The sequence below is a fragment of the Aquarana catesbeiana genome, linkage group LG01 (genome assembly GCF_042186555.1).
Source record: "Aquarana catesbeiana isolate 2022-GZ linkage group LG01, ASM4218655v1, whole genome shotgun sequence".
NCBI classification, from domain to species: domain Eukaryota; kingdom Metazoa; phylum Chordata; class Amphibia; order Anura; family Ranidae; genus Aquarana; species Aquarana catesbeiana.
The window spans coordinates 743,303,047-743,315,521 of record NC_133324.1 but is presented as its reverse complement, the minus strand read 5'-3'; the positions used below and the strand labels follow the sequence as shown (position 1 = coordinate 743,315,521).

Genomic DNA, 12,475 nt, shown 5'->3' with positions numbered 1-12,475 from the left:
ATATTGACAAGGAGTGTAGAGGTGGGCGGGAAGTCTACTGACATCACGACTCCACCCACCGAGCTCCAGACAACAGACCCACCCACAGAATCTGCAGTTTTTCGGGTCTAATAACAGACAGAGGGGAGACATTTGACAGGTAAAGATACATGCAGGAGGCATGTATATCCTTATAGATAACCCCTATGGCAGTAGTTTAGAAAGGATGACATTGGGTTTACATCCACTTTTGGGAAAAGAAAGTGGGGGAGAAGGAAATGGAGAGTGAAAAGTGGTCATTGTGTAAAACAATGACCAGGCCCTCTGGCCAGGAATCAAACATTTCTTCGGTCCCAGCCAAAAGGCCCCGGCCCAGGAGGCAGGTGTCTTTCCGTTCTTTTTCCAAACTGCCTGGATACTAGATCACCTGACCTACCTAGGAAAAGGTGACCAATAGAGTACCTTCCCTCTCTTTTCTCAAACTGCCTGGATACTAGGTGACCTGACCTATACATAGGGAGGGGACCAATAGCACACCTTCCCTAAGTTTCTAAGTTAAGGGGATACTTGAAACTCCGCTGCCGCAATCCCATGAAGGAAGGGGGATTAGAAACTGTTTTCCCCACCTTTTCCCTTCATTCTGACAGCAGGACTCAGTGCTTCCAGAATACACTTTTGTCGAGCTGCAGCTGCTGATCGACAAAAGTTTTCTAATTTGTCTGACGATCGACTTCTATTGAGTAAACGGCCACACACGGATCCAAATTCATCTGCTCCCTGCCGACCTGGCCAAATTTCAATCCATCTATGGCCGGTAATACCAGTCCTCAGCAATAGAAGCAAGGTTTACATTGTTAATTTAATTATTAATCTGTTTATCAGTCTACAACCCTGCGATCTTGGCTCACATGTGACTGGTTGATGTGGACTATATACATATTTTTTCTTTGATCTGGATTTCTCAGATCAGCACCAAACTTAATAAGATCCTGGTGTCAAAATGAAAGTGATAGTATCAGAACTAGGATCTCCCAGAGAGGGCGGCATTACTCCCTTCCATCGAATAAGTTAATGTATATAGAACAGACATTCTTTGTAACAGCTGAGCCTGGATAGCGCAGACACTTCTGTTTCAGGTACAAAAGAGTACAAAACATAGAAAACCAACCTGCAGACTTGTGTTTTCTTTATACGTGTACTCCCTTGGCGACTGTGCATCGAAGTAAGATGACGGAAAGAAGTGGCAGAGACACAAGTTGTCGGTAACATACAGGATCTGGCTGCACGCCTGAGCAGCAATTCTCAGTTGTGGGCGGAGAGACAGTCAGTGAGGATTTGTTTTGATGAGGAAATGCCAGCCTTGTACAAAAGCCTCAGTCTTCTAGAAGAGTATGTTAAGTTAGTTCTGTGTACGGTATTGCATAGTTTCACTGCTAGGCATGTGAACGAGCAATCATGATAACAGCTAGGAAATCTTTTACTGTTTATGGTATGAGCTGATTGACTTTCTCCTGCTAAGTTCAGAAACAGAACAATTTGCTTGCTGGTAATGCTTGTAGCTGTGTGAGTTGGCCAGCAAAGTATGTATTGTAATCATTGGAACTGAGACTGCCTGTCAGAACAATCTCCTACCTCTCAAATTTCTGAGATGAGAAAGATATAAAAGATTAGGTCAAAGGTGGCATCCCTTTCACAGACCATGAAAGGCAAAAAAAAAAAGAAAAAATGATCAGTTAAACACACTTATATTTTCACGCTGCATTTCCTTAAAATAACACTAAACTCTATATTTATATTTTTTTTAAGTGTTAGTTCACCTTTAACCACTTCAGCCCTGGAAGCATTTACCCCCTTCCTGATCAAAGCACTTTTTGCGATTCCTGACCAGAGCACTTTTTGCGATTCGGCACTTTAACTGACAATTGCGCGGTCGTGCGGCGCTGCATCCAAACAAATTTTTTTTATATCAAATCTTTTTTTATTTTTATAATGCTTGTTCAATACAAATAGGAAAAAGATATTTTTTATACAAATTAACAACTTAAAAAAGAATTTACCATTGTTTCATTTCATAATATACACATATTCACACTAAGAAACAAACAAATACAAAAAGACATCGAAAACTCATATATAACTAACCACACACACACCAACAATAAACATACACCTCACATTGATTTTCAATTGGTTTTACTTTGTTCAACTCCCATCATCTTAATATGTTATAAATCAAGATCAATCTCCTCGTCCCCAACCTCTCCTGCCCCCCACCAACCCCTCCACATAAGCCATCATACAGCAAATTACTCAAATCAATCCAGTAATGCCAGATTTTACTAAATTTCTGGGGGACTCCTCTATGTTTATATGTTAATCTTTCTTTTTTAATATATAGTTTATTTTATTACACCACTGTTTATAGGTTGGTGGATCCTTAACTGTCCATTTTTGTAGGATACGTTTACGGGCTAGGTAGAGAGATCTAGTCCACATTATGTGCATATCAACAAGTAAAATTCCATCTGGAATTATTCCCAGTAGTGATAATTTAGGAGTATTTATTATTTCTGTTCGTGAAATTGTATTCAGAGTGATAAAAACTTTTTCCCAATATCTGTAAAGTTTGGGACATCGCCAAAGCATGTGAACAAGGGAGCCATTCTAAACTAAACATCGTGGACACAAAGGCGATATATTTTTTCCCCACAGAAATAATTTTTGTGGGTTATAGTGGGTTCTGGGTAAAATAAAGAGCTGAGTCAATTGCTGAGATGGTGAAATAGATACCTCAGGGAGGATCTCCATAGCACGAGTCCATTCATCTTCATTAAGATCTATCAGATCCTTTTGTCAACTAATAAGACTCTTAGCCTGTCCATCTGCCTTCGCTGTATTTAAAAAAAAGGGGTATAGATCCCCTATTAATCCTCGTTTAATAGGCCTAACTGAAGTTGCTTTCAATAGGATTTCTGATGGATTATATTGAAGTTGAAATGTTAAAGCTTGACTTTGTAAAGCATGACGAATCTGAAGGTACTGGTAGAAGTTACCTTTGATAGTTGGAAGCGATCTTTCAATTTACTAAAAGGCAGTAAAGTATCCCCTTCAAATAGCTGGTAAAGAAAATTTATCCCAACCCTTTTCCATTCTAAAAATTCTGATATTTTATTCAACTCAGGTAAGCAAAAATTCTCCCATATTGGCATATGTCTTGTATATCCCTTATGCTGCGTGATAATGCATATTGTCTCCCACAGTTTATGGATTAAATGGAAAGTTGGAAATTTTCTCTTCTCATAAAATCTGTGGGAGACTATTCGCTGAACTAATGGTAAAGGTTTAAACTGAGTCATTATTATATTCTGTATAGGGTCTTGGTCATGTACTTGGAAGTACAGTCTAGAGTTAGGAACTGCTATTCCACCTCTATCTTGTGCCTGTTGGAGGGTTTCAAGTTTAATTCTTGGTTTACCATGTTTCCAAATAAGGTCTCTAAATGTAGCGTCTAATGTCCTAAATAATTTTGATGTCTACCAAACTGGAGAATTATGTAGTAGAAATAGCAATTGGGGGAGCCACACCATCTTCACCAGGTTTGCTCTCCCTATCATAGTTAATGGAAATTTACTCCAGGTTTTACTTTGTTGCCTAAATTTACCTATAAGAGGTAATAAGTTTTTATCTATATAGTCATTAACATTTGAAGTAATTATCACCCCCAAGTATTTAAATGGCATAACATACTTCATCTGGTGATTCTGGTGTGGAGACCCCAATTGCATCGGGTCTATAGGATCAATCGGCATTATTACGGATTTGTCCCAGTTAATATTGAATCCAGAGAATGTACCAAAATAATCAATAAGTGAGATAACATTAAACAAAGATTTATGTGTATCCCCTAGAAAGACTAGAGTATCACCGGCGAAGAGTGCTATTTTTTCTTCGCCCGCATATCTCTGGAATCCCACAATATCTGGGTTTTCCCAGATAGCCTCCGCCAGGGGTTCCACGGCCAGTGCAAAAAGGAGAGGAGACAGGGGGCAACCCTGTCTTGTTCCTCTCTTCAAAAAAAAGGTAATGAAATTGATCCATTAATCTGTATTCTTGCACTCGGGGAATTATATAACAGTTGTATCCACCTAGTGAATTTTGGTCCTATTCCAAAATGATTTAGGGAATGCCCATATATAATTCCACTCAATACTATCAAATGCCTTGGAAGCATCCAACGACATGATAGCTCTATTTACAGTATTATTTATGGGTACCTGTAAATTTAGAAATAAACGTCTAATATTATTGGCTACTGATCTATTTGGAATAAAACCTGATTGGTCATGGTGTATTAATTTATCGATATACTTTGAGAGTCTAGTTGCCATTATCTTTGCCAAAAGTTTAACATCTGATGTCAACAGGGAGATAGGGCGGTATGCATCAGGCTTTGTTTGGTCTTTGCCTAGTTTCAGAATAGAGATGATTACAGCCTCTTTCATCGAGGGGGGAGGGACCCCACCTCGTAGACATGATTAAGAACCATTAGGAGATCAGGTAGTAATAATCTCCATATGTTTTGTAAATTTCTCCTAGTAGGCCATCTGACCCAGGAGATTTGTTATTGGCTAAATCGGTCGCTGCATCCCTCAATTCATCTAGTGTTAATGGTTTCTCCAATATCTCCCTGTCATCATCTGTCAACCTTGGCAATTTAATGGACTCAAAGAACTTTTTCATGTCCTCCTCGTGATCTCTTGTCCTACTTTTGTACAACTTCTGGTAGAAAGCCCGAAACACTTCTAGGATCTCTAGGGTATTGTTAGTCTTCCCGTCTTCAGAAGTATGAATTTCCTTAACAAGAGATGTTGATCGCTGTGCCTTTACTATAGAGGCCAATAAACATCCTGTTCTTTCTCCCTCCTCAAAATAAGGTTGCAGGAAAAACCTTTTATTCCCTGCTTTCTTTATGGCTACTTGTGCATATTTTTCCTGACTATTTATCCATTGTGTGTGAGTGATTTTACTAGGATTAGTTATATATAATGCTTCAGCTTGCAACATATTATCAGCAAGAGTGTTTTTCCCAAGCTCTAAATTGTTTCTTTTTTTTTTTAAATTTGTGATATAAGAAGGCCTCTAAGGTAAGCTTTCTGTGCGTCCCAATATATTAAGGGCGATACAGTGGGTTTATTCATCTGCTGAAATGTAGTGAGCTCTAATTTGATTTCATCTGGAGGAAAGAGTGAAATCCAGTAAGGATTCACCTTCCACAATCTCTCCCCCACATTAGTCCTGAATAAAAAGGATAATATCAAGGGTGAATGGTCGGATATACCTCTGGCCTCATATTTGATTTCACTAAGATATGGCAATAGGGAATGAGACCCCAGTGCCAAATCTATTCTAGATAAGGTATTATATGTACTTGAAAAACATGAAAATTGGCTACTGGTTTGGTTTCGCAATCTCCACAAGTCAAGTAGCCCCATTTCCGCTATGTATTTGGCAAAAGCCGTGTCCCCTGTGGGTATCGCTTATACAATAAGGAAAATGTATCCATTGATGGATCCATATAATTGTTAAAATCACCAGTTATCATACATAGTCTATCTGGTTTATCGGATACAAACATAATAAATTCCTTCAGAATTTCAGGAGAATATGGTGGTGGAATATAAATATTTGCCAATACACATCTTTGTCCAGCCAATACGCAATCAAAAAAATTATATCCTATCCTTCCTAACCTGTCTGCATTGAAAATCAATTGTGTTGGCTATAAGAATGGATACACCTCTAGAGTATGATGTATATGTTGAGTGAAATTGGGTTCTAAACTGATTTTTCTTTAAGTAATGTAAGGTATGAGGAAATAAGTGGGTTTCTTGGAGGCAAATTATAGAAGGTGAAAATCTCGTCAGTGAAGTAAAAATAGCCTGCCGTTTTGATGCAGTGCCCAAGCCTCTAACATTCCATGAGATTATTACATCTTTCTGAGGGGTCATAAAACAATTACATCATACATTTTAGCTTCAGTTATAACCACATTGCAAACTATATTTATACTTCAATAGCCACTTGGCCATAGAGTAGAAGAATAAAAGCATAGGCAGATAAGAGGGGAGAAGCTAGAGGAGAGAAGGGATATCAAAAATTTGCAAACTATCTCCACATTTTTTATATTATTTTCCATCATTTGATTCCCAGGAGATCAAAGTTAGGGAGGAGAAGAGAGAAGGGGAGGGAAGAGAGAAGGGGAGGGAAGAGAGGATATCCGAGACAGGAGCATAACGGTAGAGTTGATATACAAAGATTTAGTAAGAGGTGTCACCAGACTAACATATAGGACAAATAAGGCAAAGACAAACAAACAACCACGACCAAGACACATGCGAAACAAAGAAATAAAACAAAGACAAGCATACATCAAAACACTTAAAAAAAAAATAACAAACGCCAAAAAACTGAAAAACAATCATATGGGTTATATGATCCAAAAGGCCCCCAAAAGTGAAGCCCATCCTGAAAAAAAAAAAAAAAAAAAAAAAGATTATATGGAGGGGGGAAGGACCAAAGAAAGAAAAAAAAAAAAAAATAAAATAATAAATAAAATTCAAACAAAATTGACGTCCTTTTTTTCCTACAAATAGAGCTTTCTTTTGGGGGTATTTGATTGCCTCTGCGGTTTTTATTTTTTGCGCTATAAACAAAAAAAGAGCGACAATTTTGAAAAAAACACAATATTTTGTACTTTTTGCTGTAATAAATATCCCCATTTTTTTTTTAAAAAAAGCAAGTTTTTTTCTCAGTTTAGGTCGATATGTATTCTTCTACATATTTTTGGTAAAAATAATCACAATAATAATATTGATTGGTTTGCGCAAAAGTTATAGCGTCTACAAAACAGGGGATATACCTGTATTTATAGCATTTTTATTATTATTTTTTATTTTTTACTCGTAATGGCGGCGATCTGCGATTTTTATCATGACTGCAACATTATGGCGGACACATCGGACAATTTTGACACATTTTTGGGACCATTGGCATTAATACAGCAATCAGTGCTATAAAAATGCATTGATTACTGTAAAAATGTCACTGACAGTGACATAAAGGGGTTAACACTAGGGTGCAATCTAGGGTGTTAACTGTGTTCCCTGGCAGGTGATTCTAACTGAAGAGGGAGTGGACTGACTAGAAGAAGTGACGGATCGTGGTTCCTAGCTAATAGGGAGTGACATTATCACAGCTCCGGCCACTCACAGTGCTGGAGCCAGCAATCCCGGAAGAAACGCTGAGGGAAAATGTCAGCCCCCTCAGTGGTGATTCCTTCTAAGGTAAGTAGTTCATAATGTGCTAGTATGAGATGCATACTAGCACATTATGCTATTGTCTTGCAGGTTTGTTTTTTTTCTGCGGTTTACTTCCGCTTTAACCGCTTAACAACCGGCCCATAGCCAAATGACGGCTACAGGGCGGTTGTTTAACTCTGGGAGGACGTCCAGGGACGTCCTCCCAGAATTCTGCTCTCGCGCGCCCTCTAGGGCGCGCACTCGAGAGCATCCGTGACCGCCGGGTCCAGAGGACCCGGCGCATCACAGATCCCGGTAAATGGCCGCTGATCGCGGCCGTTTACCATGTGATCGCTCCGTCAAATGACGGAGCGATCACATGTAAACAGACCGGCGTCATCTGATGACGCCGGTTCCTCTCCTCCCCGCCTGTGTACCGATCGGTACGCTGTGAGCGGGGAGGGGGATGGATGGATGGCTGCAGCGTTGTGGGCTGCATGTGTAGTGCCCACAGCGCTGCACAGAGACATCCATCCATCCATGCTCAGCCATCCCCACTACTATGCATGCCCTGCAATGCCCCACAGTACTCTGGTATGCCCCACAATACCCCTGCAATACTCTGCCATACCCTGCAATACCCCTGCAATACTCTGCCATACCCTGCAATACCCCTGCAATACTCTGCCATACCCTGCAATACCCCGCCATACTCCGCAATACTCTGCTATACCCTGCAATACCCCGCCATACTCCGCAATACTCTGCCATACCCTGCAATATCCCGCCATACTCCGCAATACCCCGCCATACTCCGCAATACTCTGCCATACCCTGCAATATCCCGCCATACTCCGCAATACCCCGCCATACTCCGCAATACTCTGTCATACCCTGCAATATCCCGCCATACTCCGCAATACCCCGCCATACTCCGCAATACTCTGTCATACCCTGGAATACCCCGCAATACTCTGCCATACCCTGGAATACCCCGCAATACTCTGCCATACCCTGGAATACCCCGCAATACTCTGCCATACCCTGGAATACCCCGCAATACTCTGCCATACCCTGGAATACCCCGCAATACTCTGCCATACCCCGCAATACTCTGCCATACCCTGCAATACCCTGAAATACCCCGCAATACACTGCCATACCCTGCAATACCCCGCAATATCCCGCAATACTCTGCCATACCCCGCGATACCCAGCCATACTCAGTGATACCCAGCCATACTCTGCAATACTCTGTGATACCCAGCCATACTCTGCAATACTCAGTGATACCCAGCCATACTCTGCAAAACTCAGTGATACCCAGCCATACTCTGCAATACTCAGTGATACCCAGCCATACTCTGCCATACCCAGCCATGCTCTGCAATACCCCGCAAAAATCTGCAATACTCTGCCATAACCTGCAATACTCTGCAATACCCCGCAATACCCAGCCATACTCTGCAATACTCGGTGATACCCAGTCATACTCTGCCATACCCAGTCATACTCGGCGATACCCAGTCATACTCGGCGATACACTGCAATACCCAGCCATGCTCAGCCATACCCGGCCATGCTCAGCCATGCTCAGCCATACTCTGCCATACCCAGTCATACTCGGCGATACTCTGCAATACCCAGCCATGCTCAGCCATACTCGGCCATGCTCAGCCATACCCAGCCATGCTCAGCCATACCCAGCCATGCTCAGCCATACCCAGCCATGCTCAGCCATACCCAGCCATGCTCAGCCATACTCTGCCTCTGTATGTGGCCAGGCTGTGGAAGTCTCACACATGGGGTATCGCCGTACTCAGGAGGAGTAGGAGAATCTATTTTGGGGTATCATTTTTGATATGTACATGCTATGTGTTAGAAATATTGTATAAATGGACAACTTTGTGTTAAAAAAAAAAAGCGTTTTAACCACTTCTGGCCTTCCGTCATACGACGTCCTTGACTTTGTGCGGAGATATCTGAATGATGGGTGCAGCTACAGGCATCATTCAGATATCATCTTTTTCAGCCGGCGATTCCCTACACCATAAGAACAATCATAGCGGCTGTTACACTGCTTGATCGTTCTTACGGGAGGCGAGAGGGGACGTCCCCCCCTCCCGCCGCCCTCCGGTGCTTCTACCGACTCACCGCTACGATCGATGCCAGGATCTTTTTTTTTTTTTTTTTTTAATTTCAGGCACAGCCTAGAGGTGAGATGTGGGGTCTTATTGACCCCATATCTCACTGTAAAGAGGACCTGTCATGCCATATTCCTATTACAAGGGATGTTTACATTCCTTGTAATAGGAATAAAAGTGATCAAAAAATTTTTTTTTGGGAAAAAAGTGTCAAACTAAAATAAATAAAGTAAAATGAACAATAAAAAAAAAAAAAAAATTTTTTAAAGCGCCCCTGTCCGTGTGCTCGCATGCAGAAGCGAACGCATACGTAAGTCCCGCCCACATATGAAAACGGTGTTCAAACCACACATGTGAGGTATCGCTGCGATCGGTAGAGTGAGAGCAATAATTTTGGCCCTAGACCTCCTCTGTAACTCAAAATTTGTAACCAGTAAAAAATTTTAAAGCGTCGCCTATGGGGATTTTTAAGTGGCGAAGTTTGGCGTCATTCCACAAGCGTGTGCAATTTTGAAAGGTGACATGTTAGGTATCTATTTACTCGGCGTAACTTCATCTTTCATATTATGCAAAAACATTGGGCTAACCTTACTGTTTTGTTTTTTTTTAAAGCAAAAAACATTTTTTTTTCCAAAAAAAACGCGTTCGAAAAATTGCTGCGCAAATATCGTGCGAGATAAAAAGTTGCAATGACCGCTATTGTATTCTCTAGGGTCTTTGCTAAAAAAACATATATAATGTTTTGGGGTTCTATGTAATTTTCTAGCAAATAAATGATGATTTTTACATGTAGGAGAGAAATGTCAGAATTGGCATGGGTGCTCCAGAATGCCTGAAGGTGCTCCCCTGCATGTTGGGCCTCTGTATGTGGCCACGCTGTGTAAAAGTCTCACACATGTGGTATCGCCATACTCAGGAGTAATAGCAGAATGTGTTTTGGGGTGTAATTTGTGGTATGCATATGCTGTGTGTGAGAAATAACCTGCTAATATGACAATTTTGTGAAAAAAAAAAAAAAGAAAAAAAAAAAACTCGATTTTGCAAAGAATTGTGGGAAAAAATGACAACTTCAAAAAACTCACCATGCATCTTTCTAAATACCTTGGAATGTCTTCTTTCCAAAAAGGGGTAATTTGGGGGGTATTTGTACTTTTCTGGCATGTTAGGGTCTCAAGAAATGAGATAGGCCGTCAGTACTTCAGGTGTGATCAATTTTCAGATATTGGCACCATAGCTTGTGGACGCTATAACTTTCACAAAGACCAAATAATATACACTAATTTGGGTTATTTTTACCAAAGATATGTAGCGGTATAAATTTTGGCCAAAATATATGAAGAAAAATTACTAATTTTCAAAATTTTATAACAGAAACGAAGAAAAATTAATTTTTTTACAGATTTTTCGGTCTTTTTTCTTTTATAGCGCAAAAAATAAAGAACCCAGCGGTGATTAAATACCACCAAAAGAAAGCTCTATTTGTGTGAAAAAAAGGACAAAAAATTCATATAGATACAGTGTTGCATGACTGAGTAATTGTCATTCAAAATGTGAGAGCACCAAAAGCTGAAAATTGGTCTGGTTATTAAGGGGGTTTAAGTGCCCAGTGGTCAAGTGGTTAATACAGCAGCATTTGGCACTAATAGCACTGGAGAGCCCTAAAACCACTGTCATTAGGACTGCAAGTACATGGAAACCTTCCCACTGTGGACACCCAGAGGAATAAAAAATATGACACTCCATCCAAACTTAGGAAGAAAAACTTTTCGTGAAAATGTTACTTATATGTAGGAGACTAAGTCATCAATGTGTGTTTATCAGGGACATGCGGTGAGGTCAGTGGCTGGTAAGGCACTGGCTAGTATCAGAGCCAGATACACACAGGTTACATACGCCGCGAACGTTAGAGCGAGAACAATAATTCTAGCACTAGACCTCCTCTGTAACTCTAAACATGCAACCTGTAAACATTTTTAAAGCATTGCCTATGGAGATTTTTAAGTACTGAAGTTTGAAGCCATTTCAAGTGTGCGCAATTTTAAAGCATGACATGTTAGGTATCTATTTACTCAGCGTAACATCATCTTTCATAGGATGAAAAAAAAATCAGGCTAACTTTAGTGGTTTTTTTTATTCATGAAAAAAATTCATGATTCATGCAAAAAAAAATGCGTTTGAAAAATTGCTGCACAAATACCGTGTAACATAAAAACATAAACATAAAAAGTTGCAATGACCACCATATAAAATGTTTTGGGGTTCTGAGTAATTTTCTAGCAAAAAAATGATGATTTTTGCTATAATAAATGTCCCCAATTTTTAAAGAAAAAGTGTAGTGTCAGCATTTTTGCCTACTAATGTAATACAATGTTAACCTATGAACAGTATTATAATTTAGTATGTGGCACCATCTAGTGGTCAAATTGGTGAATGGACTGTATTTTATTTTCCTTATTCAAGGATGTGAGAAAATATGACAGGAAGTGACTGTTGTTTACTTTTCACATTAACTTACCTACCCAGAATGCTGAGTGATGTTTACCCAGCAACACTTAGTACTGAAATGCATGCTGGGTACGTTATAAAAGGACTCCGCGCAGCCATCTTAGGGCTCTTCTGAACGCATGGCCTGCCTGTGAGGACCTGTGCAGAGGTGTTCCGGAGAGCGCGGCCTGCACCTACTGCGGAGCGACACAATCAACGACCCTGCTGTGCGTCAGTGAGCTGCAGAGATGCTGGGACAGAGCTGAGAAAGATTCAGAGACGATTGTCAGAGCCATCAGAGGGTATCGGTCCATCTTGCGAAGCAGAGCGGTGTAACGGCGCCGGCAGTAAGCAAGACCAAGTGCACCGGAGTGGAGCTGTCCTACTACACAGACCTGGTTGGGTGAGAGGGCTGCTGCCCAAAGTTTCCCTAACGCACTTTTGCACACCTGAATCTGTGACACAGTGTGCTGGGACCTATAGTCCCACACAGGAGGATTGAAGGAACTAGAGACTGAGTTCAAATAGGCCCCAAGCCTACCCTTCAATACACTAATAGCACTGTGTTAC

General features: G+C 40.7%; 1 protein-coding gene across 2 annotated transcripts in view; it reads right to left on the bottom strand.

Annotated features, from left to right (window-relative positions):
• Nucleotides 1-1,387, bottom strand: part of TLR2 (toll like receptor 2) — a 43,163-nt gene extending 41,776 nt beyond the window's left edge. Inside the window, exon 1 of one of the 2 annotated variants that reach the window (XM_073605356.1) lies at nucleotides 1,148-1,387. In XM_073605356.1, the coding sequence (XP_073461457.1) occupies nucleotides 1,148-1,248 (101 nt within the window). In that variant the 5' untranslated portion in view covers nucleotides 1,249-1,387. The remainder of the gene's footprint in view (nucleotides 1-1,147) is intronic. The other variant, XM_073605364.1, reaches the window with a different exon arrangement.
• Nucleotides 1,388-12,475: the final 11,088 nt, after the last annotated feature.